This window comes from Salmo trutta, chromosome 21, assembly GCF_901001165.1.
Source record: "Salmo trutta chromosome 21, fSalTru1.1, whole genome shotgun sequence".
In the NCBI taxonomy this organism is placed as follows: Eukaryota; Metazoa; Chordata; class Actinopteri; order Salmoniformes; family Salmonidae; genus Salmo; species Salmo trutta.
The window spans coordinates 30,263,754-30,285,605 of record NC_042977.1 but is presented as its reverse complement, the minus strand read 5'-3'; the positions used below and the strand labels follow the sequence as shown (position 1 = coordinate 30,285,605).

Sequence of the window (21,852 nt, the reverse complement as noted above, 5' to 3'; positions counted from 1 at the left end):
ACAGTATGTAGCCTACATCTATCCACTCACCTGGCAGGGAAGGTGTGCAGGTAGTTGTAGGCCATGTGTAGTACTCGGAGATGTGTGTGTCCCGTCAGTAAGGAAACACACTTATCAGTCAGTCGGTTGTTGGTGAGGTACAGTTCCTGGAGGATGCTGTTGCTCTCCTCTGATAGGCTGGAGGGAGGCAAGTGCTCTAGCTTATTGGCCGAGGCATTCAGGCACCGCAAACTGAAACAGGAAGTGAGCCCTAGTGTCAGTCTTTCAACCATTACACATATAATGCCGGTGTAATACATTGCCACAGCTAGTATTAACATGTTAAGTAAATAACTGGGTAATAATTTAAGGTCACCTCTTGTCATCATGCTCTATTGAAACAAACAACACAGATCATATTTTATCTCAACAATACCCGCATGTAATTCATAATTTGTTTTAACACACTGAATGAGTTTCATTCACTACCATGTAATCACATTCATTGAATTCTTAACATCCTATATTATAGTGTTCAAAGTATTAGGAAGAACTGCTCTTTCCATGACATAGACTGACCAGGTGAATCCAGGTAAAAGCTATGATCCCTTATTGATGTCACTTTATATATCCACTTCAATCAGTGTAGATGAAGGGGAGGAGACAGGTTAAAAAATGATTTTTAAGCTTTGAGATAGTTGAGACATGGATTGTGTACGTGTGCCATTCAGAGGGTGAATGGGCAAGACAAAAGATTTAAGTGCCTTTGAACGGGGTATGGTAGTAGGTGCCAGGCGCACTGGTTTGAATGTGTCAAGAACTGCAACGCTGCTGGGTTTTTCACACTCAACAATTCCCGTGTGTATCAAGAATGGTCTACCACCCAAAGGACATCCAGCCAACTTGACACCTTATAGTCCATGCCCCGATGAATTGAGGCTGTTCTGAGGACAAAAGGGGGGTACAACTCAATATTAGGAAGGTGTTCCTAATGTTTCGTACACAGTGTATGTCTATAATATTGTGTTACCTGTCAGATTTGAGGAAGAGGTTGCAGGGCAACTCTGCTAGCTGGTTGTGTTGTACGTCTAACACCTCCAGTAGTGGGCGCTCTACTCTCTCAGGCAGCTTCTGCAGGTGGTTGTGTCCTGCACTCAGCTTCCTCAGACTGCTGCTACACAGCAACCTGCCAGTAGGGGGGAGTGGAGAGACATCAGTATCACAATCAGTAACAGCATTGTAACAATGGGCTGCATCTCAATAGCCTGAAGTGGCTTCCTCTTCTCCTTTCTGCCATCTGCACTAATAAAAAAGTTAAGAACAGAAAAGGTGAAATAACAGGGGAGGGTAGTGCTTTTATTTCCTGGGTTCACATTCACCCATTTGCAGGTTTTACTATATCATTTCTTCCATTGTAACCAAATGTCCTCATCTGCTTGCATGCACCTCCCCTATATCAAGGTGTTTTGGAGGTTCCATTATGCACTGCACTTTCCACGCATTAACTATACCACAGGCCAATATAGTCTACCAGTCTGTCTATCCTGCCCTCTATCCACCTTTCATAGTGACAATAGTGGTAGGTGGATAGTTTGTCCAGATCTGTAATATGCTAACTAGCAATCCTACAAAGCTGCACAAATTTGATATAAGTGTAGAGACCAGGTGCATCGTTGCGCATGAAAGAACAGTGAAGACATGAGACACGCAGCTCAAAAAGCTCCCTATTGATCTAGTTTAGAGACAATAGAATCATCATACCTAGACTAGAACACCACAATGCAATGAATAATTGCATTATTGTTATCATGCAAGTACAGAATTCTACTCCAGGCTGTAAACTTCAGTGAATATGTTATTTGAATAACGGGGCAAAAGCCCTGTGATTTGAATTTGCATCAGTTGTTAGTCGACTCTCAACAGCTTATAAGGTCTCGAAAGGCAGTGTAGAAGGTCAGTCTGGCTGTATTTTCACTTATGAGACTGAAAAATGTGCTGTTGCATCATTATTTTCCTAAATCGTCCTATAATAATCTGGCCACATACGCTCCCAGCAGGCCCAGTTATTTAGGAAAGCTTAATGTAATGATTCACCCATTTTGAATGTTATATTGTTTTTGGTGCATCTCTGAGCAATGTTATATTGATTCCCTGGGTCAATTCATGTTTCCATGTCTATTTGAGATATTGCCGTTCAAGCAGGAAGAAATTTGGCCGATACCACGTAGCATTGAGATAAAGTCGCTCTCACTAAACTGGAAGTGAATATCGGACACAACTTTTAGATCACAAAAACATCTATCATACATGTCAGATTTCAATACTGGCCAATGTCATAACGAGGTACGTTGTCTTCTCTCGAATGTGCCATTGATCATATTTTAGCAATTTTCCTACCCTGGGAAATTTGCAATTTAACAGAGGGTATAACACATTTCTCCTATTTGTCTGCCTCTTCAGTCCAGAGTGCATTGCATGGTGCCGTTGTGAATGTCAGACTCCACTCTGAGGCACATCGATCTGCAGGTTGAACATTGTGAGATTGTAGACTCCTAAATTGGAATTGCAGTTTGTTTAGGAGATTTTACAGCTAATTAGCTTCATGCTGATATTGACTTTGGTATTATTGTGTGTAGATACGTTTGCTAGCTCGCTACCTAGCTGGCTAGCCAGCCAGCCCATAGAGGGAGCATTGCATTGTGGGTTTTATAGTCGACTTGGGCTGCAACAGATTTACACAACGGTTTTCACATGTTGCTACCAACCTTGTTATAACGACAAAATGAAACGTTTGTTCACAAAAATAACACTATGTGAGAACAATATTTTAACACTGTAAATAATAGGAATTAGGTTTTCGGTGGATTTTTCCTTTAACGTGCTCTGCCTCCTCTCCAATCCGAGCAGCTATCCCTGGTGCGCCTACTGTAGAACCCGTAACGCTTCAATATTGTCAAAATATTTGTCATTTAACTTTGAAAATGTATTACATTTTATGTGTGGCATAAACACAAAACAGTCACTATCTTTTAAGCGGATTAGGCCACCTGCGTACATTCGTCCAAAATATAATTAAGCATCCAAACTGTCCAGATTGTGGTGTTGAAAACACAAACCATGATGTTGAAGCAGCCGAAGTTGGTATGCTTTGCTTATTGGTTATGGTCCATTGGCACAGATGCCTGTTGGTGGAAAATTTGTTGAATTTGTTGAACAACTATAAATATAGCATAACAATTTGTGATGGGGGAAGAAATCGCTACAGTTCCGTATCTGGATATTATTTTTGATGATATATCGTATCGTATTGACAATATCGCAATATTATTTTGGCGCTAGTTGGCTGTACCGGCACCAAAACGGCTTCACGCTGTAGCGGGTTCTCCATCTCCTTTTTAAATAGGGAGCCCATTTGTTTTCAGCACTTTTATTTCCACGATGGATCAAAACTCATTTTCTCATGGCTCTGTCTTGTCCCTCTGTAGCAAACATATGGTGAGCAATATGTTTGTAACACCAAATCGCAATAAAATCACAGTATCGAATCGCAATACATATAGAATCATGAGAAAAGCAATACATACTGTATCATATTGGCACCTAAGTATCGTGACAATATTGTATCGTGAAGTCCCTGGCTATTCGCCGCCCTAATAAAAATGTTGAAATCTGATTTCCACCTAACTGATCATTCTCCCCAGCAGGCTCTGATCGCAGTGTACAGTGCATTCAGAATGTATTCAGACCCTTTTCCCACATTTTGTTATGTTACAGGCTTATTCTAAAATGGATTAAACAGGCAAACCCTCAAGCTTCTGGCCCGTAGCCCTGCGTGGCATCGACGGTGCCACAAAAGCATGCTGAAGTGGCAAAGTCAATATCCACATTTATAAACACAGAGCCACTACAGTTATTGTTATTTGTCGTCGTAAACATTATTTTCGAATTCATTATATGAGGGGGGAGTGTGTGGACATTTTGTTTTACAGTACAAGGGGAGAGTCGTGTGAAACTATTTTAAATGTTGGGGGGGTGTATATTTTTTATAGGACACCTCCAGTTGGACCAGCCCTCCCCCAGTAAATGTTTAACTGTCCCTAAAGACAAAGGAGTGGGGACATGGAAAGTACGCTTGTAAGAGATGCACTGTAGAGATCTATTTTTTACTCAGGAAGTGTCAGAATGATGAATTTCAGCTGCAGGCTCTACTAGAAGCACTGTTCATTTCTGTTTCCACGTCAACATCCCGGCCCCACCCCCATCCCATGCCTTCTATTACGACCCAGTTTAGACAAACACGCACGCAGTGTCACAGTACAGCTGGTCTAATGGGGGCGGTGTGTGTGAGTGTGCGGGTGCATGAGTGTGTCTAAAATTTGACTTGAACTGGGTATAGAGAAGGAGAGGGAAAGGGAGAGAGAGTGAATACAGCGAGCGGGAGAGAGAGAAGGAAGGATCATCTGAAGCAGGGATGGGCAACTGGCAGCCCGCGGGGAATCCCTTTTGAAGGCTCTCGGATCAACCCCCCCCACGAAAATATTTATTTTTATATTTGACATTTTTGGGAAACTCAGTCGGGGTTCTCAACTTCCTGTTGCGAATTAGAATAGTACAATATCGAAATTTGGTTGTGCAGTAGCAGTTTTTACATTGCTAAGCTAGCGGTCAGCTATCTAAACTTGTTGTCATGGATGAATTACTGACCGGGGGGCCCCCATTGATTTTGTTAGTCAATCTCAGTCAGAAAACTGCAAACATTTCTCTCCACCCTATGGCAAAATTTGCTAAATTGCAGGAAATAAGCTAGCGAATTGCATGAAATTAGTTATAAATTTGCTAAATCTTCTCTCTACCCCATGGTAAAATATGTAGAATTGCAGAAAATGTTGATTAAAACTACAACATTTTCTATATACCCCATAGCAAAATGTGTAGAATTGCATAAAATTAACTCTAAAATGTGAAAAAATGATCTCCGCTGTCAAGAGGGAGGGCACTAAGATGTTTTTCTCACAAAGTGGGGAGGGGGGGATATAAAAAGAGAGTTAGAGAGAATGGGATGGTTGTGACTATCAGGTTGGTTTATTGTGCTTGGTGAGGGACAGTAGACAGTCCATGAGCAGGGCACACAGATATGCAATATTTTATTCACTTTCATTGTTCTATACACAATGCTATGTGGCTGGAGGGAGTCAATGAGACCACTGGCTGTGTCTCAACAGTTTGAACTAGCATCCTTGTTTCCTTTCCTTGTGTCCTTCCCTCCATGATCACTGATCTGGCAGGACATGAGAGGTGGAATCAACATGGTGGAATACCCATCCAGTGCTTTGACATTAGTGATTATGAAGGGAAGCAGACAAGGAAACTAAGCTGTTTAAGATAATTGAGACAGAGCCATTGGGAGAATAGAAAGATAGATTGACAGTAGTGAGACATTGGAAGCAGGGAACATGGAGAGAAACTGACTATGCTGTGATCGAGAGAATGTGAGTGAAAGAGAGATATAATGGCAGAGAGAGAGATAGAGAGACCGACCGTGCTGGGAGCTCAGTAACAAGGTTGTGGCTGAGGTCCAGAACTTCTAGTTTCTTTATCTCACACAGCCACTCTGGGACAGCCTCCATACGATTCCTACAGAAAGAGAGAGGGTGGGAGAGAGAGAGAGAGAGAGAGAGAGAGAGGGTGCGAGAGAGAGAGAGAGAGAGAGAGAGAGAGAGAGAGAGAGAGAGAGAGAGGTCAGGTTAGAGGAGGCTTTGTGAATATGTTGGGTTTAACCTCTACAGTTGCTGCTCCATATGCGATATGTGACTAGAATGGTGTTGTAAACAACTGTCAACTTTCAGGGACATAAACATGTCTTATATCGTCAGAAAGCTTAAATGATTGTTAATCTAACTGCAGTGTCCAATTTACAGTAGCTATTACAGCGAAAAAAAGAACATGCTATTGTTTGAGGATAGTGCACAACAACAAAACACTTTTACCAAGGCAACTGGTTTAATAAATTCACCTCTGATGGTAAATAAGGTACTTACATTCAGTAATCTTGCTCTGATTTGTCACCCTGAGGGTCCCAGATATAAAATATAGGATAGTTTTGTTTGATAAAATATTTTTTTTATATCCTAACACAATCCATGTTGTATACAGTGTTTTGCATGAATTCCGACTCTTTCAACAAAACAATTTATGAAATCTAATCGGAAAAACGTTATTTAACCTGGTCAAGTTTGGGTTCTGTGCAATCCTCAGACACTCTAGAAGGCAACCAAAAAGTTTCATCATTCTACATTACATATTGGCTACACAACATGTCAATTAGCCCATGAAGGTCAGCCATCATTACGCACCAATGAGACTAGCGGTGGTCACTTGATTGACAGTGTCTTGGTCCAATGACCACCTATCATTTTGAAACATAGCTATATCTAGATAGCCAATGAGCTGGACTTTCCAGCAGTATGTGAACACCCTTTGTGTGACAAACAGCCATCACGCTAGAGCTGTGCACAACAGTGCTCATTCTCAGGGTGAAAGCAAACAGGACGCACGGTAGTTTACGCTACGCAGCGGTTCCTTCTCTTCTACACACTTTTCTCAAAACTGAAAAGCTAAATCGAAGTCCAAGTATACAAATTAGGATAAGATTACTGCAGAAATTGGCTGGGAGAGTGACACAGAACGAATGGATGAGCACAGTTTTAATTCCAGCAAGAAAGAAGTGTTTTTGGAAGGAAAATATCCACTTTTAGATCAGCAAGTAAAATACGTTTTTGCTTCTCATGCTTATGCAGTTGTTCAAATGGTTGCATATTCATTTGAGATATGTTTGAGATGTTTCTTTATATATATATATATATATATATATATATATATATATATATATATATATATATATATATATATACACACAGTTGAAGTCGGAAGTTTACATACACTTAGGTTGGAGTCATTAAAACTCATTTTTCAACCACTCCACAAATTTCTTGTTAACAAACTATAGTTTTGGCAAGTCGGTTAGGACATCTACTTTGTGCATGACACAAGTCATTTTTCCACCAATTGTTTACAGACAGATTATTTCACTTAATCACAATTCCAGTAGGTCAGAAGTTTACATACACTAAGTTGACTGTGCCTTGAAACAGCTTGGAAAATCCCAGAAAATTATGTCATGGCTTTAGAAGCTTCTGATAGGCTAATTGACATCATTTGAGTCAATTGGAGGAGTACCTGTGGATGTATTTCATGGCCTACCTTCAAACTCAGTGCCTCTTTGCTTGACATCATGGGAAAATCAAAAGAAATCAGCCAAGACCTCAGAAAAAAAATTATAGACCTCCAGAAGTCTGGTTCATCCTTGGGAGCAATTTCCAAACACCTGAAGGTACCACGTTCATCTGTACAAACAATAGTACGCAAGTATAAACACCATGGGACCACGCAGCCGTCATACCGCTCAGGAAGGAGACGCATTCTGTCTCCTAGAGATGAACGTACTTTGGTGCGAAAAGTGCAAATCAATCCCAGAACAACAGCAAAGGACCTTGTGAAGATGCTGGAGGAAACAGGTACAAAAGTATCTATATCCACAGTAAAACGAGTCCTATATCGACATAAACTGAAAGGCCGCTCAGCAAGGAAGAAGCCACTGCTCCAAAACCGCCATGAAAAAGCCTGACAACGGTTTGTAACTGCACATGGGGACAAAGATGGTACTTTTTGGAGAAATGTCCTCTGGTCTGATGAAACAAAAATAGAACTGTTTGGCCATAATGACCATCGTTATGTTTGGAGGAAAAAGGGGGAGGGTTGCAAGCCGAAGAACACCATCCCAACTGTGAAGCACGGGGGTGGCAGCATCACGTTGTGGGGGTGCATTGCTGCAGGAGGAACTGGTGCACTTCACAAAATAGATGGCACCATGAGGAAGGAATATTAGGTGGATATATCGAAGCAACATCTCAAGACATCAGTCAGGAAGTTAAAGCTTCGTCGCAAATGGGTCTTCCAAATGGACATTGACCCCAAGCATACTTCCAAAGGACAACAAAGTCAAGGTATTGGAGTGGCCATCACAAAGCCCTGACCTCAATTCTATAGAATATTTGTGTGCAGAACTGAAAAAGCGTGTGCAAGTAAAGAGGCCTACAAACCTGACTCAGTTACACCAGCCCTGTCAGGAGGAATGGGCCAAAATTCCCGAAACTTATTGTGGGAAGCTTGTGGAAGGCTACCCAAAACGTCAAACCCAAGTTAAACAATTTAAAGGCAACGCTACCAAATACTAATTGAGTGTATGTAAACTTCTGACCCACTGGGAATGTGATGAAAGAAATAAAAGCTGAAATAAATCATTCTCTCTATTATTATTCTGACATTTCACATTCTTAAAATAAAGTGGTGATCATAACTGACCTAAGACAGGGATTTTTTACTAGGATTAAATGTCAGGAATTGTGAAAAACTGAGATTAAATGTATTTGGCTAAGGTGTATGTAAACTTCTGACTTCAACTGTATATGTTTATAGATATGTGTTGTGTATTTGATGTTTTGACGCAGGGCTCACCCGTAAAAGTATTTAATGCTGGGCTCACCCCCTGTTAAAATAAAGGTTCAATAAAATAAGTAATAGTAAACTTGAGTTTAGCGGTAGCATTTTTGTATGTTCTCTATAGCTATGTACTATTGACCAATTTGGCCACTTGGGTACATTTGGGCAAACTCGCTAGGGACACCTGAGAGACTTCACAGTAAATATTATGTAGCGCTCTCATTCTTGAATGTATGTTGTGGGCAACTTCTAAAGTATCCTTCCTATCTCAATGTATGGACTTTCCTTTGCATTTCAAAGATGACGCAACAAATATAAAAATAGAAAACGCTTTTAGTTTTTACCAGATCTATTGTGTTATATTCTCCTACATTAATTTCACATCTCCACAAACGTCAAAGTGTTTCCTTTCCAATAGTATTAAGAATATGCATATCCTTGCTTCAGGTCCTGAGCTACAGGCAGTTAGATTTGGGTATGTAATTTCAGGCAGAAACTGAGATTAAGGGTCCTATCCAGAAGAGGTTTTAAGAGAGTTTGTGTATTTTCAGCAATGTTGAGTGTGTTTATATGAGGGCATTGGCCTCACCTGGAGATGTCCATGTAGGTGAGGTTGGATGGCACTGGACTGACATCTAGCTCCTGTAGATCTGTAGAAGAGAACAAGAGCACTAAACCACCAGCATGTGTGACATGACAAATGGAACCAGATACTGTAGCTAGGTAGTGACAGAGAAATGCAGTGATGGAGATTGAGAATGACACAGGCTATTTACAGATCTAGGATCAGTTTCAACTCCCCCAATTCTAACCGTAATCATTGGTGTGGAAAATGCTAAACTGACCCAAGATCAGTGTCTAGGGGCAACTTCAACCTACACTATTACAAGTACAGCAGGCATAGATAGACTAACTGGGGACTCACCGTTGTTCTGTGCGTAGACAGCCTTGAGCATAGAGCCCTTGGCCTTGAGAGTGACGATGTGGTTCCTCTCACAGTGGAGGACCTCCAGGTGGGGGAACAGGGAGGCATCCAGCTCCTCCAGCCTGTTGTCACGCACATCCAGCTGGATCACGTGTCTCAGCAGGTCTGGCTCGTCTGGAACCACCACCCGGATCTTATTCAGCCTGATGGCAGAGAGGTCTCTCATAACTGAGCAGTAGGCAGTATGGTCCATAGCATAATTAACGCTCCGGACACAGACGTCAGATCAAAATCAATGTCTGTATGGATGGACACTTGATCGAGTTGTCAACCGAAGGGAATTCGATTTGAAATCAACTTTGATGACCGGTTGTTATTTTGTGGTTCACACCTGAGTTTTATTGAAATTAACACATTGATTCAATATCTCCAATCTCCAATAGATGGTCTGATATTTCATATAGGATGTGTGACTTAACAAAGGTACTGAGGTCTCCTCTCCTATACTTTAGGTTTAAGGTCTGACCTCAATGGCCCCATCACTGTGTATTCACCATCAGGGTTACTCATTAACTGACCTGACACTTGGCACATTTCTAAGTAATTTTGTACAAGACTTGAAAAAACTGCACCCGCCGACAAAAAGAGCAGAATAGACCACATCATCATCTCTATCTACACTCATGTGTGATCTTTGGTCCTGAGCTTGAGAACATGATCTAGAGAAAATAGACATTATCTCTTAACACTGTGAGGAGTGATGTATTAACTAGACAAATAATGTTAAGTCACTCAAGGCCTGCTCTTTGCCAAGCAGGAGGGAGAACACCGCTCTAGTAATAATTACGAGACTTTCCAAACTGACTCTCTGTTTAGCCTGGTTCCAAGCTAACGGTCTGTTTAGCCTGGTTCTTTTCCAAGCTAATTGTCTGTTTAGCGTGGTTCTGTTCCATACTGACTGTTTGTTTAGCCTGATTCTGTTCCATACTGACTGTTTGTTTAGCGTGGTTCTGTTCCATACTGACTGTTTGTTTAGCCTGATTCTGTTCCATACCGACTGTCTGTTTAGCCTGGTTCTGTCCCATACCGACTGTTTGTTTAGCGTGGTTCTGTTCCATACTGACTGTTTGTTTAGCCTGGTTCTGTGAGGTCATCTGATCCTAGATCTGTGGTTAAAGGCATCATGTACCTTGACCTCTGTGTCTTTGCCTGTTTAGTCTGGTTCTGTCCCATATCGACTGTCTGTTTAGCCTGGTTCTGTCCCATACCGACTGTCTGTTTAGTCTGGTTCTGTCCCATACCGACTGTCTGTTTAGCCTGGTTCTGTCCCATACCGACTGTCTGTTTAGTCTGGTTCTGTCCCATACCGACTGTCTGTTTAGCCTGGTTCTGTCCCATACCGACTGTCTGTTTAGTCTGGTTCTGTCCCATACCGACTGTCTGTTTAGCCTGGTTCTGTCCCATACCGACTGTCTGTTTAGTCTGGTTCTGTCCCATACCGACTGTCTGTTTAGTCTGGTTCTGTCCCATACCGACTGTCTGTTTAGCCTGGTTCTGTCCCATACCGACTGTCTGTTTAGCCTGGTTCTGTTTCATACTGACTGTCTGTCTGTCTGGTTTTCAACTCATACAGTATAGCTTCCTCTCAGTTTGAGTTTTGCAATAGAGAGATACTGTAACTCCAGTCAAACGTGTCTACACACGGATGGGATTATAAGCATTGTGTGATTGGATTGTGACCAAAATCAGTGAGATGAAATGTTTCCCACCAGATGTTTAGACGTGATTCCGGCTAGGTATACATTGTGATCAGATCATAAGACGCTTGGTGTTCATTTTGTGACCAAGTCTCCATGCATCTGCCATTACTGTACATGCAATGGGAAAGAAATGGGACACCAGATGGTTTGGGCTGGGTGCAAAGCCTGTTATCGGCTTGTTATGAGGATACACTGTGACTGGAGATAGGATCTGAATAAAGAGTGCAAGAGTGTCTCTGCCTGCTTGCTTGTTTGTCTGTCTGTCTGTCTATCTAGCCGCATACCGTAGGTCGACATGTTTGAACCGGAGCAGTCTGAAGCTCTGCAGCACCAGTGTGTCCAGGCTGTTTCCAGCCATACACAGTCTCTCTATGGAGGTCAGCCGCTCCAGCACCTGGGGCACGTGGGTAAACTGGTTGAAGGACAGGCCCAGGTAGCCCAGTCTCTGGAGAGAGCCCAGCTCACTGGGTAACTCACTCAGACAGTTACCGTCCAGGAGAAATGTCTGCAGACTGAAGAGAGGGAGAGAGAAAGAGAGAGAGGGAGAGAGAAAGAGAAAGAGAGAGATGGGAGGGAGAGCATGGTGTGAGTAGACAGCACTTTAACTTCATGTGAAAAACTTCTAATGCATCAGAATGACTGTGCACACAGAAGAAGCCTTATATAGTTCAGAGAGGGCGCTGGTGCCCCAGCTTTAAAAAGTTAGGAGCACAACATAACATTTAGGGGCACCAGAAAATAATAATACATGTTTTATTTGATTGCATATAGCCTCTATTAGGCTTATACTGTATGAATTAAAGCTACTTTTGAAGTACATGTTGTATCCTAGAATCATATGTAACCCTGTAAAGACATTTGTGTATTATAAAAAGCTCCCATTTTTATAAAAAAACCTGTTATTGAAGTTACAAAATTCAAGCACTATTTATATATCGAGATGCATTACATTGAAAATTGAACACGGTTTCTTTAAGAAAGTCAAGTTTGTGAGTGACAATATCCAAGAGATCTGTCATTCATTCATTCATTCATTTCCTATGACAGAGAGGAAGAGCAAAGCGAGAGGGTTAACTCTGCCCAAAATCTGTTCATGAAAATAAGTCCACGAAGTGAGCAATTTTGGTATGGAGATCGAAGAGTGTCAAATTTTGTCAACAAAACATGTAATCTCTAATTTTCTACGTGAACCTTATTTGATTGAATAGAAGTTTCGTAATGGTTAGGTTGTTACGAATGCACTGATTTAAGGGGACGTACGTGGCATTTCAGAAACTTTATATCCGAGTTGTGCTGATTGTTCACACGCGTATCTGCCCTCTCATTGGCTATATTGGTCCCACCTGATCTCGACTCCTCCCGCCTGCGGTCACACGAGTATCTTGTCAATATAATAGAACATCTTTGGCAATGATATGATGATTGGTCTCCTGAAGAAGCTATCCCACAGACTTTCTAAACCCAAAGGCGCAACATGGTGAGATTTCTAGGAACGCTTAGAAACAGACAAAGCCGACCAGGTTTGAGAAGTGAAAAATTGTTCCTTGTTTATTTTCTCGAAATTTAAAAGGCACGCTAGATTCGAGACAATGTCTTAAGTTGTAGAACACATTATTACTCCAACCTTGTGAAAGTGACAAACTGACACGTTTTCATTTTCAGGAGCTAGCTTTATATCTAAAAAAAATATTGGTCGACCGAGAGTCGTCTGTTCTTTGGACCAATTTAAAATGTATATTTCTCCATATAGACACATCCAATGTGTTTGAATCAAATCAACTATATGCACTGAGCTTGTCTGATGCTTTAAGCGCATTGTATGATGAAATAATTAACACACAAATTACTTGAGTGAGTCTGACCGCAATTGATTTGATTGTGCTGGGCTGCGCTCAGACTTGCTGCGCTATGTTAAAAAAATTACAGCGAGTGACTGTTACTAGCACTGGTTGTCTCTCTCCTCCATGCTGCAGCGACCACCACATAACAGCATCACTCTGTTGCTGAGGCTGCAACATAATTACATCCATTTCTGACTGAAATGTTCTCTTACTGAAATCCCTAATTTGAGAGAACACACAATTTTGTGTAAAAAAAATCTACCAAAATCCACAAAAAATGACCATGTGCATGTTAAGTAAAATAACAACCCAGTGTTTATATTCCAGGTCAAATTAGCTGGCAACAGCAAGCTAGCTTGCTACATGTCTATGAATGGTTCATATGTGTTTCGACCTGTCTCCAAATGAATATAGTTGGTTCAGAGTTCGTTTTGATATTTCAACTTCAACCTTCAGTCCTGATCACGTCTGGTGGGGATGGACAAAATCAACGTGTAAATGGGGTCAACCCTATGACCATTAGACCCGATTGCGTTTTTCTGCGCATGAGCTTAGCTAGCCAATGTCGCCATGACATCGCCTACAAGCGTTAATGGGGATTTCTATTGAAGAAGCAGTTTCTGTTCTTTCAGGAATCCCCGGCCAATGAATGGTGATCAAGTACAATCAAAAGAGCTTCATTACAAACTGTTAAGTCCCTTTTGAACACCGTTCTTCACCACATTCTGATACTAAGGTCAATCTCGCTACAGCCAGTAGGAGGCAGCATTAGCATTGAGGCTGAGAGGGCTTATTGGGGAAGCCACAGGCTGTATTCCAGATCCTTCCATCATATGAGAGGAGAGGTGCTCAGCTATGCTGCTGCTGAGAGGAAGCACGCATCACCTTATCACAGTTTCTCTCTCTCTCTCTCTCTCTCTCCTGTCCTAGATTAATGCCCCACTCTGAACTACTAATCACTTTTCCCCTGTCAGATCATCAGACAATAACGTCTTTAATATTTATTGTATTTCATATATTTCAGATAGCCTCCTGACTGTGTCTGGAGTAGATAGAAACTGCCCCTAACCACTGATACAGGGTCAGATATGTCTTCTTCTTTAGGAGGTTTGGGGTGAGGTCATCTGATCCTAGAACTGTGGTTAAGGGTGACATCTACCCCGACATCTATGTATATTCCCTCTGACCCCTTGTATATGTGTCCCAAATATCACCCCATTAAGTTAACTCCGCAGGCTCTGGTCTGAAGCAGAACACACTATGGTAAATAGGGTGCCACGGGAAGCAGCCTGTGTCTCTGCATATGCCCCCTGACCCCTAGACACTTCCTGAATCTTACTTGGTCATGGATCCCACAGCTTGTTCAACATTGGTCAGGTAGTTACAGCTGAGGTTGACCTCGGTGAGGGTGGAGATGTCACAGATGGCCACGGGGAACTGACCCAGCTGGTTATTAGACAGGTTGAGGCTCCGCAGACGAGAGAACCTGGCAGAAAGAGAGATATAGAACAGAGGGATGGTGGTGAGAGGAGAGCGATAGAGAGATGTGGGTAGAGAAAGAAGAGTCAGTGGCCTGACTCAACAATTGAAAGGAAAATAGAAACAGAACCTTCAGCACATCATAGTGGAAACCTTCACATTGTCATGTTGAGAACAAGGAGAGCGGGTGTTGTCAGTAGCAACATCAGAGGCAAGTGGCATTTGGCTTTGTGTCCTATAGTAGATGAGTGACCTTCAGTCAAGTCATCCTTAGGGGACAGGGGAGGATGCATAACCCGCCGCCCATTGGCCGTTTGCCATGTTAGCATCAAAGCTGATAACCTCACAGACAAGTCTGCTGCCTTTTAGTCTGGTAATGCATTCAATTGCTCACACACCCACAAACAAATACACACACATGATCGCAGGCAGGCAGACCCTTCGTCATTTGTTAGGAGGAAAAGGGAAGCTAGATGATAGGGGTACAGATTAGCATGGCCATTTAATTCCAGCTAAGTGAGGGAGGCCAGGAGGCTGGGAGGGAGAAAGGGAGAGAGGGAGAGAGGGAGAGAGGGAGAGAGGGAGAGAGGACTGTGTTGATTCATCATCTCACACCATCTATTTTCATTACTTAATCACTACCATTCCTCTCTCTCTCTCTCTCTCCACTATTGTATATACCACACGCATTAGTACAAAACTGTCTGTGTTCTGACCAGCAGGGATGCTCTGTAGCAATTAAACTCTCATACATAAACAACCACATCTTTTTAGCTCCAAACTAGCAGCTTTTCATCTGTCATGTCTGTCTTTTAAATGGTAATTATCCCCAGAACATGAAACAGATCATTATGATATGCCAGAGCCTCATTTCATCTTGAACCTGTTGGTCCTGGCACATACAGACGTTCTCTCATCATTTGATCACTCTGTTGTTAGAGAATTTTCACGTGTAACAGGAAATGCAAACTTGTAGTATATTAAAGGCTGCTAAAGTTTCTAATTTCCACTTAAATGTCAGACTTGATTTGCCCTAACAAAAAAATGTATCAACCCCTACAAAAATGTCCATGAGTTATTAGCCACATTTCCTGTTGCTGCAAGATTATTTTCCTGCTGTGAGAAGCTGGTCAAATGAAGAGAGAAAATGTGTATTCAGAGTCGGAAGGGCAAATGCACACACTACTCTAATCGGCAATGATCAAACAGGAACCCACTGTTTCAAGATTCTCCAGGCCCCAAGTCTGCACTCTTCAACCAACCTCTCTTACACACACACACACACACACACACACACACACACACACACACACACACACACACACACCCCAATATACTCAATCACACACATGCATACAATGCCCCACTCTGCTCTTCTCTCAGAGTACAAGGACACGCACGTGCAGTTAAATGGCAAATCATCTTCTGGCTAGGATCCTAAAATGGGCTGTGACTGGTGTGTGCGCACACACACACTGTACAGTACGTCTTGGCTGTATGCTTTAATCTGGGGCTAGCCACTGCCGAGTCTGTTCCGGTTTTCAGGGGAAATGGAAAGAGAGCCTGGACCTGACTTTGGCTTTTGGATGTTAACAAGATGACACTCCATTTTAACTCCTTCTTCACATTTACTGGATTGGTTGGACAGTGCAGGACCTTCCCAGACATTCTTTTCTTCACGTCAAGACCAGTATGTGGGGGACCTACTTTCAGGCGTTTCTTTTATGCCTGCTATGTTAGGTTAATCTGGGGCCAGATGGTGCCCTCTGAGGAGTACTGAGAGGGAGAGTGAAGGAGGGAGGCAGGCCATATTAAAAGCCTCCCTGCAGAGGCAGACAGGTCTGGGCTACTCTAGTAGTCAAACCAACCCAACTAGGCCCTGTCCTGACCAGCCTTGCTCAGGCCAGCCTTGCTCAGGCCAGCCTTACCCTGCCCAGCTCCACTAGGCCTTGTCCTAAGCCAACTGACACTTCCCTGCTCACTGACTGACACTACCCTATTCATTCATCTTAAGCCCAGCACTATTCTGACAATTCCACTCCAATTTAGGCTAGTCCAGTCTAGTCGAGCACAGTCTAGCTCCAGCCCTACCTTATTGTGGCCCAGCCAGACCATGCTATACCCAGATCCGTCAAGGCAGTGCAACCTTACCAGGCCAAGCCTGGTACCAGGCCATGAAACCATCTCATATAATTCCAGCCCAGACCTTTCCCCTGGATGGTACCACCTACCTCTGTAGCTGGTGTAGACGGTGGTCTGTGGGGAGGAAGTTGTGTTTGAGGTTGAGGTGGGTGAGGTCCTGGCTGTAGAAGAGGTTGGGAGGCAGCTGCTCCAGACTGCAGCAGGACAAGTCCACAGAGTTGATCCTCTGGGACACCATCTGACCCACCGGGGGAGGGGATGGAAAGAAAGGGAAACCTGGTGTCAAACATGATTATCTCGACTGCTGGGATGTGTGTGTGTGTGTGTGTGTGTGTGTGTGTGTGTGTGTGTGTGTCAAGCTTTTTAAAATGAAAGTCAGGAAGTCAACCGTGAGTGAGACAGGACCCAACAGGCCACATACTATCTACTGCACATCTACTGCTATCTGTCATAGTGGCCCATCCTACACCTACTGAATACTTAGTCCAGTTCCACAATACTCCTCTTACCTCCGTACTCTACAATACTCCCCATACTGAACATGATTAACTAGCTATTCTACGGTCTGTGATTTGTGCTTGTGCCACTCCTCCTCCTAGTTCCAGGTTCTATTCTGAGTGTTCCCCTGGGCTTCCATGACATGCGCGTCCCTGATAATATTTAGAAAATAGGTTTCCTGGCTTTGGCCTACATCACTTTGGAGGAAGAGGAGAGATCATGCGAGAGTGAGAAAATATGTGTTAGACCTCTGGAAGCTATTGTGCATCTCATATTGTGCCACTCAGAGCTGTACTCTTCTGCATATTGTGTGAATCTACCTTGGCTGCGTGTCTGTGCCAGCGCAGGTGTTCAGTGAAGCTGTCAAAGCTGACATAGTAGGTCTGGCTCTGGGGCCCTGCTGAGCTGAATGCCAGGGAGTGGCTGTGCTTCTTCACCTCCTCTACCTGCACATTGGGGCAAGAGAAAACACACACACACACACACACACACACACCTTCAGGGTAAGACATACAGCTGAATTCGTAAGTTTACATACACTTAGGTTGGAGTCATTAAAACTCGTTTTTCAACCACTCCACAAATTTCTTGTTAACAAACTATAGTTTTGGCAAGTCGGTTAGGACATCTACTTGTGCATGACACAAGTCATTTTTCCAACAATTGTTTACAGACAGATTATTTAACTTATTACAGCTGCGTGACAATTCCAGTATGTCAGAAGTTTACATACACTAAGTACCTTGAAACAGCTTGGAAAATTCCAGCAAATTATGTCATGGCTTTAGAAGCTTTTCATAGGCTAATTGACATCATTTGAGTCAATTGGAGGTGTACCTATTTCAAGGCCTACCTTCAAACTCACTGCCTCTTTACTTGACATCATGGGAAAATCAAAAGAAATCAACCAACAAGTCTGGTTCATCCTTGGAAGCAATTTTCAAACGCCTGAAGGTACCACGTTCATCTGTACAAATAATAGTATGCCAGTATAAACACCATGGGACCACGCAGCCGTAATACCGCTCAGGAAGGAGACACGTTCTGTCTCCTAGAGATGAACGTACTTTGGTGCGAAAAGTGCAAATCAATCCCAGAACAACAGCTAAGGACCTTGTGAAGATGCTGAAGGAAACGGGTACAAAAGTATCTATATCCACAGTAAAACAACTCCTATATCGACATAACCTGAAAGGCCACTCAGCAAGGATGAAGCCACTGCTCCAAAACCAACATAAAAAAGCCAGACTACGGTTTGCAACTGCACATGGGGACAAAGATCGTACTTTTTGGAGAAATGTCCTCTGGAGTGATGAAACAAATGTAACTGTTTGGCCATAATGACCATCGTTATGTTTGGAGGAAAAAGGGGGAGGACGGGGGTGGCAGCATCATGTTGTGGGGATGATTTGCTGCAGGAGGGACTGGTGCACTTCACAAAATAGATGGCATCATGAGGAAGAACAATTATGTGGATATATTGAAGCAACATCTCAAGACATCAGTCAGGAAGTTAAAGCTTCGTCGCAAATGGGTCTTCCAAATGGATAATGTCCCCAAGCATACTTCCAAAGTTGTGGCAAAATGGCTTAAGGACAACAAAGTCAAGGTATTGGAGTGGCCATCACAAAGCCCTGACCTCAATCCTATAGATAATGTGTGGGCAGAACTGAAAAAGTGTGTGCGAGCAAGGAGGCCTACAAACCTGACTCAGTTACACCAGCTCTGTCAGGAGGAATGGGCCAAAATTCACCCAACTTATTGTGGGAAGCTTGTGGAAGGCTACCCAAAACGTTTGACCCAAGTTAAACAATTTAAAGGCAACACTACCAAATACTAATTGAGTGTATGTAAACTTCTGACCCACTGGGAATGTGATGAAAGAAATAAAAGCTGAAATAAATCATTCTCTCTACTATTATTCTAACATTTAACATTCTTAAAATAAAGTGGTGATCCTAACTGACCTAAGACACGGAATCTTTACTAGGATTAGATGTCAGGAATTGTGAAAAACTGAGTTTAAATGTATTTGGCTAACGTATATGTAAACTTCCCACTTCAACTGTAGACTCAATGCAAGATAAACAGAAGATGAACAGACATTTGTATAACCATTGGCTGAAAACAAATAGAGTTAGACAAGACATAAGACAACACACACCCCTTTTAGGTTTAGACACACAAGATAAACACATCTTTAGGGCCACTGACTGAACAAAGAACACACGCACAGACGCCCACACTTTGAGGTAGAGATCATTTGTGTGACTGTTCTTGTCTATCAGTGTACCAGTGTTTTGTTATTTGTCATGTTTTTTTTGTGGACCCGAGGAAGAGTAACTGCTGTTTCGGCAAACGCTAATGGGGATCCGAATAAACCAATAATAACCCAGGGACTTTTCAGTAGACCAGAAAATCCCTATTTTTGAATCTCTTCTATGTTACAGATCATAGTTCCATTTAGTGACATCAGCAGCAGGGATTAAATGTTCATATTAAATGGCCTTAGTCTGCAATTTTCCGTCAAGCGTAAATATAGACACACACGAACATGTATGCATATAGGATTATAATTGCATTGCAAACACGCACGTACTGTACACACACACACACACACACACACACACACACACACACACACACACACACACACACACACACACACACACAGTGGAGGTGAATGGTGATCTAGAGGTTGTGTCTTGTGCATGACATGATGTTTGAGCTGTGGAGGGATGTGGACAGTCCTTTGTATAGCTAGCTACAGTGTGAGGCAGGCTGATCGAAAGACACTTTCAGGAGGGCCCTTAGGCCCATTGAATAAGCCCTGTCTATCCTTCCCTGCTGCTGATACACAGCCATAAAGCCATAAAGGGATAACAGTCATTAACCAACGGCTACCTCCCTAATTCCCCTTTTGGAATGAGAAATGCCAAGCCAGAAAATGTATTTATAGGGATCCAGCCTAAACTAGGCAGAACCACAATAAGACTTTTACATTGGAAGACAAGGTGAATAGGCTGATAATCAATTGAGGGTATAGAGTACTTCATCATGTGGGGAAAACAGATAAGAAATAAGACGTTGGAAGAGTTAACATTGATTTGCAATGATGGCTTATTGGCCCTTCACCAGGATTCTGTCCCTGAGTTGATTAAAGACTGTTGATTTATCTCTATGATTGCACACTGATGACACAAGAATGAAGACAAATGGAAATGGAATAGGAAAGTTGGTGATGACACAGTAAAGGGAGATTTGTTGAAACTTTGTGATTCTACTGAATGGGTATGTCTATTCTAATTCTATTTCTATGGTGTCAGTAACAGCAGTCCGTGTCTTACTGTACCTTTCCTCCGATGAGGGGCAGGATGTGCATCTTGCCCGTGTGGCTGTCTTTGACGGAGGAGACGATGAGGCAGGTGCCACACAGGATGACCTGGCGTCTGGTCCACCGGTTTACTGGTAGCAGGAGTTTCCCTTTGCGGACATTATAGTTCCCCGACAGCTGCACACGCTCCGAGCTCTCAATGATGTGGGGCTTCCCTGGAACATACACAAGGAGAGGGAGTTAGCATAGTTAGCATCCAGCTAACTTAAAACACAGGTGAGGGGGATACAGTTAGCATTGTTAGCATCCAGCTAACTCAAACAGGCCAGTAGCACAGAGACCTGAGTACTGCCTCAGTACCTAAAGTATCTACTAGCCTGATGCTAATAAAGTGACATAGTAATAATTTATAATAAAAATAATAATTATAATGTTGTGTATGTATGTACATACAGTACATAGAATATACACTGAGTGTAGAAAACATTAAGGACACCTGCTCTTTCCATGACATAGACTGACCAGGTGAATCCAGGTGAAAGCTATGATCCCTTATTGATGTCACTTGTTAAATCCACTTCAATCAGTGTAGATAAAGGGGAGGAGACAGGTTAAGAAGGATTTTTAAGCATTGAAACATGGATTGTCCATGTGTGCCATTCAGAGGTTGAATGGACAAGACAAAATATTTAAGTGCCTTTGAACGGAGTATGGTAGTAGGTGCCACTGGTTTGTCTCAAGAACTGCAACGCTGCTGGGTTTTTCACACTCAACAGTTCCCATGTGTATCAAGAATGGTCCACCACCTTAAGGACATCCAGCCAACTTGTCACAACTGTGGGAAGCATTGGAGTCAACGTGGGCCAGCATCCCTGTGGAACACTTTCGACACCTTGTAGAGTCCATGCCCTGACTAATTGAGGCTGTAAAAAAGGTATGCCACTCAATATTAGGAAGGTGTCCTTAATGTTTTGTACACTCAGTATATATTCTCAGTGTTTTTACTCTGTATTTACTCTGTACTCTCTAAGCACACAGTCAACACTGAGATATGAATAGTTTAATAGTGTAGCAGCCTAGAGCTCAGCACACAGTCAACACAACGCTGGGTTAGCATAAGCACTAAACACAGTCAGCAGCATAAAGACTGTCTGAGGCCACCCTCTGTTAGCATTTGGCGCTGAATAGCTTTTTTCCCCCAACAGTGATAGTCAGATTATAGATCGGATGATGACAGGTGCTCTCCTCTACTTCAACACTAATTTGTTCTATCAGTCTTTATTCCCTTCATAAATCCATTCATCTGTTCATTTCCCCCCCGTGACTCTCTTGCTC

The 21,852-nt window shown here is 42.6% G+C and overlaps 1 protein-coding gene across 1 annotated transcript in view; it reads right to left on the bottom strand.

Moving 5' to 3' along the window:
• LOC115157133 (PH domain leucine-rich repeat-containing protein phosphatase 1) overlaps positions 1 to 21,852 on the bottom strand; it is an 81,941-nt gene that overhangs the window by 4,630 nt on the left and 55,459 nt on the right. Inside the window, exons 2-11 of the mRNA XM_029705116.1 lie at positions 20,536 to 20,732; positions 17,504 to 17,629; positions 16,775 to 16,923; positions 14,404 to 14,550; positions 11,508 to 11,735; positions 9,464 to 9,666; positions 9,128 to 9,188; positions 5,518 to 5,613; positions 1,010 to 1,165; positions 31 to 231 (exon numbers count right to left, since the gene is read on the bottom strand). Of these exons, the coding sequence (XP_029560976.1) occupies positions 31 to 231; positions 1,010 to 1,165; positions 5,518 to 5,613; positions 9,128 to 9,188; positions 9,464 to 9,666; positions 11,508 to 11,735; positions 14,404 to 14,550; positions 16,775 to 16,923; positions 17,504 to 17,629; positions 20,536 to 20,732 (1,564 nt within the window). The remainder of the gene's footprint in view (positions 1 to 30; positions 232 to 1,009; positions 1,166 to 5,517; positions 5,614 to 9,127; positions 9,189 to 9,463; positions 9,667 to 11,507; positions 11,736 to 14,403; positions 14,551 to 16,774; positions 16,924 to 17,503; positions 17,630 to 20,535; positions 20,733 to 21,852) is intronic.